Below are 10,503 nucleotides of genomic sequence, written 5' to 3' on the forward strand. Positions count from 1 at the left end.
CCCAGCTGCAACTGGACACCGGGGGCATCGTTCAGGTAAGAATGGCTCCCTGCTGCATCAGCGCGGCTGTCGCCGTCGGTGTGGAGACCACTGGCGGTGCTGATGAACAGGGAGGCAGGGATCGCCCACACCCCCGCTAGACCACCCGGGCACTAAGGCAGCAGGGGGACTGCAGTGCTGGCGGTATCACTATCACTGAAGGATTATAGAGACCTCTAACGGTTCTGTAGGCGGCCATTGCCCGGGGGGGATCTATGTCCGCAAAGGGGGGTAGGCTCTCCCCGTTAGCCCCTCCCCCGGCCCTTGGTGTGTTCCCGTCACAAGGCTTCTCCTCCTCTGTCCTCCCTTGCTGAGCAGCTGTTTTACAGAGCTGTGCTGCCTGCAGTTAGTCTTCTGAGAGGTTTGGCTCCTGTCTCCCTGTATACCTCCCCAAAGGGCTTTGGCTCCTCTCTCCCTGTATACCTCCCCAAAGGGCTTTGGCTCCTCTCTCCCTGTATACCTCCCCATACAGTCTAGCTCCATCCAGCTAACTGGGGTTGGTTCGTTGAGCATTTTTTGTCTATTATACTGCATTGAATGTGACTGTGTGCTTTTTCTCATTTTTCACACTATTGCCTCTGTCTATCTTCTTTCTATAGCTGTGAAAGGGGTTAATTTGTGTGGCCCCTACATTCAGTGCCCTGTTCCCTATTGCACACCCCTGTTATATAACTAGGTGTGTGGGACTTTTCTTGGAACGCAGTAACATGCCTTTCAAGAACAAAGCGCCCAAGGAGGTGGAGGCTCCTTTGCTGCGTACATGTAGACACTGTTCTGCTGGTCTTACGTCACAGGATGCAGTCCAGGATGGTCTCTGTATCCGGTTTTACTCAGACACGCAGCGAGATGTCCCGTCTCCTGCTTCTAACCAGGAACCGACAGGGGCGGCCAACTTGTTGCAGGTAATGTCTCAGTTGGTGGAACGCCTTACAGCTCCCGCACCTGTCCTTCCTAGTTTGGGGGTCCAAGCCGCCCCTATTATGTAGCCTCATCTGCAGCTGCCTGCGCTGGAAGCCCAATGGATGAGCACCTTCTCACATTCAGTGCAGGGTTTAGCTCAGGTGTCTGCCTCCTTTCAGCAAATGCTGGATAGGGACCGTACTTCCGGGCGCAAACCGTCCAGGCGTGAGAGCTCTATCCTCCAGATGGTTGAGGTTTCTGATTCGGAAGTCTCCTCGGTCCAAGAGGAGGATTCTTCCGATGCCTCTGAGGATGAGACCTCGATTGTTCAGGAGGTGTCTCTCCCTCACGTAGATGTTGTTACCTTAGTTAGGACAGTCAGATCAGTCCTCTCTATTGAAAACGAGAAACCGACTCCTAGACCTAAGGCGCCGGTTTTCAAACGTCAGAAGATCTCAGTGGAGTTTCCTAAATCTAAACAACTTGATGAAATTCTAGCGGAGGCTTGGACTGCTCCTAACAGGCGGTTTCAGGTCTCCAAGCGCACTGCGTCTTTTTACCGGTTCCCTGCTGAGGAGCGTAGCAAACGGGAGTCTCCTCCTCCTGTTGATGAGCAAATTGCCCGTCTCATCAAGAGTGCTACCCTTCCTATTTCCAATACGGCTTCCCTCAAGGATCCGACGGACAGGAAATTGGAAAATTCCTTAAGGGAATTTCTACACATGCAGGAGCTATCGCACGTCTGGCTATCGCGTCTGCATGGGTGGCTAAGGCGATTAGCGCTTGGGCGTATGCCCTGGAGGAGGGCCTTATGTCAGGGGCCCGTGGCGATCAGCTACTACCTATGGTGGCGCATATCAAGCAGGCTGCTTCCTATCTGGATGAAGTGGCTCTTGGCACTCGCATCTTAACTTCCAAGGGGTCAGCTTCTTCTGTGTCGGCCAGAAGGGCCCTCTGGCTGTGCTCCTGGTGCGCGAACTCTGACTGTAAGAAGGCCCTAGAGGCCCTTCCTTATTCCGGTGACGTTCTATGTGGACCAGAATTGGATAAAATTGTTGCCATGGTGGTGGCTTCCAAGACAGTGTTTCTTCGGCGGCAGCCCCTAGAGCTCAAGCATCCTTTCTCCCGCAAGGGAAGTCTTTTTTTTTTTTTTTTTAGGTCCCAGAATTATTCTGCTAAGCTTTCCAAACCCAGAAGCAAGCAGTCCTGGCCTACCAGACGCCTGGCTGCCAAACCAGCTGACAAGCCTACCGATTGACTGGGTGGGCCTCTCCCTGGGACACCCCAGTGTGGGAGGCCGGCTGCTGCTTTTCTCCGATGTCTGGATGACAACCACTTCGGATGCTTGGGTCCATGGTGTGGTCCCACAGGGCTACACTCTGACTTTCAGGAGGCATCCACCTACAGATCGCAATATTGCATACGCACGCAGTTCAACTGCGATAACAAGCTAATCCATTGCGATCACAATGCAAACTCAGCACAAAATAAGGACGCCCACTTTACCTTACACACATCCGTAATGTTTAGCAGAATAGCGAAACCATCGGTACAATTGCAGCCTCATGCACACTTGCACAAGCCCTGACCTTACTCAGAAATTGCTAACATCCACGCACGCTATAAGACCTCGCACTGTGTATGAGATCGCAGTGGATAATTTATGCATGCCCCTGCAAAAGCATGCGAACGCACTGGTACGCCTGTGTTCGACCAACAACCCCCCTGTTACCACCCACAAATGGCACTTCCTGTCAATCACTTTGCGATGGTTCTGCGTAGCCTCTGTGATTGCAGTCCCCATCATAGCGGGCAGTTTGTGCATGCGCACTGCGATGCACGCGCAGAACGCACCAATTGGCCGATTGCGTGCGTATTAGCAACTGCGATCCATTCTGAATCAGGCCCTCAGTCACCAGCGTTTCCTCTATTTTCCTCCTGGCTATTGCTTCGGCTCGGAGAGTGTCAGACTTGGGCGCACTGTTGTGTCGCTCTCCTTTTCTGGTCTTTCACTCAGACCGGGCCATTCTTCGGACTTGACTAAGTTACCTTCCGAAAGTGGATTCCAGATTCCACCTCAATCAGGAGATTGTGGTCCTGGCCTTTCGGTCTCCAGAGGGTTCGGCGGATGAGGCCTCTTTGGATGTTGTAAGGGCCCTCCACATCTATGTCGGTTGTACCATGGATATGCGGAAGTCGGATTCCCTTTTCATAATCTATGATTTCCACAAGCGTGGTTGGCTAGCTACGAAACAGACCTTAGCCAGGTGGCTCTGCTTTACTATACGCCACGTCTATGTGGCGGCGAACCTTTCCGGACCCTGGATTTGGTGACTTCTCATTCCACGAGCTCAGTTGGTACCTCTTGGGCAGCTCGTCGTGGCGCCTCTGCAGAGCAGCTTTGCAAGGTGGCCACGTGGTCTTCTGTTCACACGTTATCCGCTTTTATGTGTTTGATACCTTCACCTCCGCGGATTCGACCTTTGAGCGACGGGTACTCAGGAGCGTCCCCACCCTTAGGGGGATTGCTTTGGGACGTCCCCAGCATAGTCCCTGTGTCCCTTATGGATAGGTGAAGAAGAAAAGGAGACTTGTGTCTTACCTGTTAAGTCCTTTTCTTTGAACTCCATAGGGGACAAAAGGTGCCCACCCTGTCGCACCTGACTGGTGGGGTTTTTTCCTTGTTTTCTTGTCTCCCTGTCTCTTCGGGTGTTTGTTTCTGTGTGTGACAGTCTTCCTTCTCCTTCTCAGTCTTCTCGCTCCTGCCTTGGGCTTGCTAACTTGACTGGGCTGGGGGTGGGGTATAGAGGAGTAGCCTGAGCTGCACATCACTGAAGAAATTAACTGTTTGATGCCCAGACTCCACTTGCCGCCCTATACCCCAGCATAGTCCCTGTGTCCCCTGTGGAGTTTGAAGAAAAGGACTTATCAGGTAAGACATAAGTCCCCTTTTACATAACTGGTTCCCAATCATTAAACCTATGGGAACCACCTAGCAGCCCATTTGCCTTACTTTTGCCGACGACATCTACAAAGCAGCACATCTGTAATGAATAGAATTGCTATTGGACAAATGTTTTGGCAAAGCTATATATAAAAACAATAAAAGTGCAATAAACAAGCTATAAAAAAATGTACACAATAAATAGAATGAATTGTACAGTACATATATGTATTTCTGTCTTAATACAATAAGAGTTGACAAAACAATAGCCAACATGATTTATTACAACAATAGATTGTTTTCATTTTGTTATTAGGGTCCTACTGTGATGCATGGGGCTAGAAATCCCTAGGACACTGCTCTCCCTACCAAGAAGTGGAGAAGTTCCACATAGCAACCAATCATCTTCTACCTATTATTTATCAATTACATTCTATAAAATGTTAGGTAGCAGCTGATTGGTTGCTATGTAAAACTTCTCCACTAAAGTACAGAGAAACTCAGAATGCACACAGCTGCATAATTATAGAACTTGTCATTTCAGGCTTATTATTTGTGCCAGGGTATAGGAACACGTCTATTACGTGTTGTCTTTTTATCATGTTCGGGGCCTGTGGCCCTTTGCAGGGCAGTGTGGTCCCATATTGCCGCTCATTCTCTCCGCAGGTGGTAAAAGAGATGGACAATGAGAAACGGATCCGATTGCTGCAGTTTGTGACGGGAACGTGCCGCCTTCCCGTGGGGGGATTCTCAGAACTGATCGGTGAGCTCAGTGTTATGTCAATGTCAAACCCTGTTCGGCTAGATGAGCTGTGTGCAAACTGTGACATCTCACCAGCATTCTATAATATTAGTCATTTCATTATATAACCCCTGCATGGACAAACCCACAGTACTTACACTTCCTCCTTGTATCGTCCACCACCCCTATGTGTTGTGTCTTGCAGGTAGCAATGGACATCAGAAGTTCTGCATTGATAAGGTTGGGAAAGAGACTTGGCTGCCTCGCAGCCACACCTGGTAAGAGCTATAAGTGATGCTATTATACACTGCATCCAGCACTGCACAAAGTACTGTAGCAGCCACACCTGAGGACACACATAATTAACATGTTAGGTTGGGATTAAGATAACTGCTCACCTCAGTTAGCAAAAAAGAAAAACTTTGGAAGTGAAATGATTACGGTTTGTTCTCGCTTCCTGCCCATACTTACTTTTCACAAGCATTCTTCATCCTTACTAACACAGGAACCTCAGCCGCACTCCCACCAGCAGATGCTGGCACATCCCATGAGGGGACCAACACCAGGTGGTCACTAACCTATTTGGCTATCAGCAAGCCTCGGAACCTGGTCTGTGGAAGTCATTGGGCCTGAATTAGAGATGGACGCAGAAGCGCCAGCAGCTGCGTCTGTTTGTGGTCACCCATCTGATACTGTTATGAAATTGCCACTACAAAACCCTTCCCTTATATACATCTGTGCGCCCGAATGTGCAAGGACTGAAATACCCAGTGACCATAACACCTAGATATGCAACAGAGCGTAAGCAACCAAGTGTTAGGTGCCCTGGTGGGGGAGTAAGAAGTAGATGAAAGTAAAGTAAGGAGAAGCACAAGAGGGGAAGCGGGCCCTGCTCTTAAGAGCTTACATTCTAAAGGGGAAGGGGCAGACAAACAGGTGTGACACAGATGGGGTTAACAGGGAGGAAGGAGCATGTCGCAGCAAGTTAGAAAGGAAGCCTGAAGGCTTTAATGAAGTAGTGGGTCTTGAGAGCCCGTTTGAAGGATTGTAGAGAGGTGGAGAGTCTGATGGGGAGAGGAAGAGAGTTCCAAAGGTCGGGAGCAGCACGGGCAAAATCTTGGAGGCTGGAGTGGGAGGAAGTAATCAGTTGGCATGAGAGGCGGCGTACATTTGTTGGGCGGACAGGAGAGTGAAGGGAGAGGAGATCAGAGATGTAAATGGGAGAGGAATGGGTGACGGTTTTATAAGCGAGTGTGAGAACCTTGAATTAAGTTCTAAAAGGGAAGGGGTGCCAGTGGAGAGGTTGTAGGAGAGGGGAGGCAGATGTAGAGCGTTAGGAGAGGAAGATGAGTCGAGCAGCAGCATTAAGGACAGACTGGAGAGGAGAGAGATGGGAGTTGGGGAGGCCAGATAGAAGGAGGTTACAGTAGTCCAATCTAGAGTTGACCAGTGAGTGTATGAGGGTTTTAGTAGCATCCTGGGTAAGAAAGGGTTTAGTTTTGGAAATATTTTTGAGATGGAAACGACAGGACTGCGAGAGGCTCTGGATATGTGGTTTGAAGGAGAGGGAGGAGTCCAGGATAACTCCAAGACAGCGCACTTTGGGGCTAGAGCACATAGTTGTGCCATCAGAAATGGTGGGAAGTGTGGTTATGTAGGGGGGTGGGAAGATGATTAGCTCAGTCTTAGACATATTTAAGTTTAAGAAATCGCTGTGCCATCCAGGAAGAGATAGCAGAGAGACATTTGGAGATACAAGTGAGGAGAGAGGGGGAGAGGTCAGGGGAGGAAAGGTAGATCTGAGTATTATCAGTAGAGATGATAATGGAGGTCTGATGAGTTCTTCTAGAGCGGAAGTATAGAGGGAGAATAGTAGAGTTCCAAGAACAGAATCTTGGGGAACACCTACTGTAAGAGGCTGTGGCGGGGAAGAGGAGTCATGAGAGGAGACAGAGAACGATCGGTCAGAGAGGTAGGAGGAATGCCAGGAGAGGGCAGTGTCCCATAAACCAAGGGAGTGAAGGATTTGCAGCAGGAGAGGGTGGTCCACAGTGTCGAAGGCAGCAGAGAGGTAAAGGAGAATAAGCAGAGAGTAGTGGCCCTTGGATTTGGCAGCAAGGAGGTCATTGCTGACTTTTGTGAGGGCAGTTTCAGTGGAGTGGAGAAAACGGAAGCCAGACTGAAAAGGGTCAAGGAGGGAGTGGGAAGAAAGAAATGTGGTGAGGCGGTTGTAGACAATACGCTGAAGGAGCTTGGAGGCAAAAGGCAGGAGAGAGATGGGACGGTAGTTGGAGAGCGTGTTAGGATCAAGGGTAGGGTTTTTAAGAATGGGGGAGACAAGGGCATGCTTGAATGCAGAAGGGACAGTTCCAAATCAGAGGGAGCGATTGAGGAGGGGGACAAGATGGGAACAGGCTCAAGGAGAGAGGTAGCGGAGGAGACGTGAAGGAATAGAGTCAAGGGGGAATGTGGAAGGGGGGGGAGGACCAGATGAAGCCTCCTACGTGAGCATCTGTGTACACAACACTCATACCGACAGGCCCATAAGGCGGACCATCTCTGTGCCCTCGCCAAGACACCGCCCAGGAATTCCCACTACGTTTTCAATACACTTCCCCCTGCGTGTGCCTGGAATTACACCTGTGACTCTGCATGGACTCCGCATACATGGTGCGATTTAGACGCATGCGCAGCAGCATAAAAACGCTCCAGCGCGTCTGACATTGGCACTGCGAACACCTCTGAATCACACCCATTATGTCCAAGTACGGCGCAATGGCCTGGTAAAAACACGCAATACCGGAAGAAAAATAATTGTCCCTATTCGTTATGTAATCACATAGCACATTTTCTAACTGCTGACATTGTAAATGTGGTCACGATTGTAAGCTGGCAAGCAGGGCCCTCCTACCTCTTTGTCTGTCTGTTCTGTTTTGTTACTGTTCCCTAAAGCGCAACAGAATATGCTGGCGCTATGTAAGTATATGGTAATAAATGTTACTAATCAGTGACATATACAATCCTTTATAACTGCAGATGTCGGATGTGAAATAGTTATAGTCTAAACAAGGAACCAAATATGTCAGTAAATCAATTTCAACCCCCTCTCATTTAATGTCCCTGTCTCCTCAGCTTCAACAGGCTGGATCTGCCACCTTATAAGAGTTATGAGCAGCTGAAGGAGAAGTTGTTTTTTGCCATTGAGGAAACAGAAGGTTTTGGCCAAGAATAACACTGGGATTTGGGTGGAATGAGGCAACAGGGAGGAGGCTGATGAAGATCCCAAATGGACACGAAGACACGACCTGGATTCAGAATAAAGGTGTCCAGTCCTTAGAGGCCTTGTCTGCAAAATCATCCTGCTGGAGAGAGTCACCCACACCTTGCAGCTCTGAAGCACAAGTGGTCACCGTGATCTCACGGCTGTTACGGTTCCACGGTGACACCACCAAGGTCTTTGGCTCAGCCCATTAAATCACAGCCTCCAATGTATTTAGGGTTCACTTTAAGGAAATTGCCTAGACCTTAAACTGAGACTGTGAGTGGTAAGAGGTATGATCATCATGATAGGAATTATGGCTTTAATAAATTATTTTCTAATTTTTTTTATTTTCTTTTTCCGCTGGGAACTTGTTTGCACATGTGATTTCCCTTGAATTTCCCCACCTGCTGCCATTTTCTTTCAGGCTGGAAATGAGGGTCACAGGCGGAATGAGTGATCATTCAGTAATTGCTTGCTCCCATGTTGCTGTTTTTAACACCCGAGAAATCCGTAAAAATTGAATATAAAATCATTGTTTTTATTGGCGCTTTCTGAAAAGCTTACACCACATTGGAGAATATAAAATGCAGCATGTTCTATTTTTTTCATTCGTCTGAGCTGATTCATGTTACAGCTCAGAGTATCAGAAATATACAAATATTTTAAACAACATGGAAATGCTTTTAATCACCTATTAGTACTGCTGAAGAAACACTGCGGGGAGGGGGCTTCGTTACGAAGCGCAGTGCAAGCCAAGCGAATCCCAGGGTCTGTAAGAACATTTCTAAAATGCGGAGAACATAGTGTAGCATTCGGTCCCGTCCGCTTTCATGCGATGTGTGTGTACGTGTACCAGCATAGCCTGAGCTGAGCGCTACAGAGATGGCTTCAGTAATGGCCACACACGTTACTTAACCCCAACTGTACACAATTGTTCTAAGCTTTTATCTTACAGCAATTCCCCAAACTGTTTTTATTCTTAATTGACTGAATTGAATGTAACTAATGTATAAATTTAAGCCTATTTAAGCCCATTTTATTAAAGCAAAAGGCTTTCATATTGAAGGTTAAATCACTGACATGTTGTAGATTTTAAAGCTGAAATATGAGATCTAAGTTATACATTTAATTGCTTCATCCAAGTGGCTGTACGTGGAAGGTTAGAGTTTACATCTGTTGTTGGTGTTAATATTCTGGATAATCACCACATTGTCTTTTGAGATGGCTACTGTTGAACTACAACTCTCAGAATACTTGCAGAGAAATCATGGAAGATCATCTTCAAGATGAGTCCGAGACCGTTGTACACGTCCAGTGCATAGCAGTGAGAGAGTCCTAATTATCTTATTGTGATTTATGATTATTTGATTGCACCTTACAAATGACAAAGCAAAGAGGCTCCAATACTCTTTAAGATCTTGCTATATACATATTCCTTTTATTTTGTTTATTTCTCCAGTTTATATCCTGTGTTCAGATTCAGCTATTGTACATAGAATGTATATAATAAATGACTGTGTGACATATATCTATAAAGTTGGTAATGTGCAAAAAGCATTTACCAGATATTGTATAGGATTGTTCTGCATCAATGATGCTTAATTTCATATGCAATAAATACACAGGTTTGTATACAAGCTGCCTGTCCTGTTTATGGAATAAAGTCTTATTTCCAGGAGTGTGGATGCAGGAATCGGGACTAGACAAGTACAGGGAATTTTAAAATGTCAGATGCATACATCATGCCCATATGTATAGATGTAGGCGTACGCCAATGACGCACGCTGCCGTATTGCCCATATCAGGTACTCTGGGCAATACCACAGCATAGTACAATAATAATACAATCATCATCACCTATATAGGTAAATTTGTGTAAGAAGGTGATGACACTGTGTTATTATATCATCACATTTACTGCTATGAAAACAGTTATAGGACTGCTAGTGCAGTCATCGTCCAAACACTTTATCAGGTCCCAGATATGCAGTTGTTTTGAGGGGACAACCGGCCGGTGTTGATCAATTTGGACACTAGCTGCAGGATCAGTGTGGTCAGACATCAGCTGCATGCTGGGACTTGTAGTTCTACAACAGCCACATATTACCTGAGACTGTCACACATAAGGTTTCCTGGTCATATCAATTGCGTTTTCCTAAGATGCTGGTCTGACACTAGCTATAGTGGTGTTGTGCATCTAGGTAATATGTATTTATTGCCTGCACACAGAAAGAAGTGCCTTGCCGGGTTGGGTTTGTGATCCCGGTGCTGATAATGCCTGCGGTCAGAACCCTGGCAGCGTAATCCCGAATATTAGAAATCCAGACGCATGCAGGTAGGTATTGTAACCCTACTCCTAACTCCCAACTTTCCCGCAGCCTAAATCTAACCCTCCACCTAGTGCCTAAGCCTAACCCCTACCCTAAACCTAACTGTCTGGATTGCAGCCGTTGGGATTTTGAATCTGGGATTCTGACTACTGTCGGGATTGTGACCACCGGCACTGTGTGCGTCAGGATGTAGACTACATCCCGTCTTGCCTTTAATATCCACTTTATTACAACAAACAGTTTTCACAGGTTTGTGTCCTCAACTGTATTTCATTGCATCGGTAAA

The 10,503-nt window shown here is 47.3% G+C and overlaps 1 protein-coding gene across 1 annotated transcript in view; it reads left to right on the plus strand.

The window, feature by feature from the left end:
- The window catches only part of WWP2 (WW domain containing E3 ubiquitin protein ligase 2), an 86,200-nt gene extending 76,676 nt beyond the window's left edge, over positions 1 to 9,524 (plus strand). Inside the window, exons 20-22 of the mRNA XM_088457018.1 lie at positions 4,550 to 4,646; positions 4,831 to 4,903; positions 7,758 to 9,524. Of these exons, the coding sequence (XP_088313144.1) occupies positions 4,550 to 4,646; positions 4,831 to 4,903; positions 7,758 to 7,857 (270 nt within the window). The 3' untranslated portion in view covers positions 7,858 to 9,524. The remainder of the gene's footprint in view (positions 1 to 4,549; positions 4,647 to 4,830; positions 4,904 to 7,757) is intronic.
- The last annotated feature ends 979 nt before the right edge of the window (positions 9,525 to 10,503 follow it).

This window comes from Taudactylus pleione, unplaced genomic scaffold (assembly GCF_031769625.1).
Source record: "Taudactylus pleione unplaced genomic scaffold, aTauple2 ptg000731l, whole genome shotgun sequence".
Classification (NCBI taxonomy): domain Eukaryota; kingdom Metazoa; phylum Chordata; class Amphibia; order Anura; family Myobatrachidae; genus Taudactylus; species Taudactylus pleione.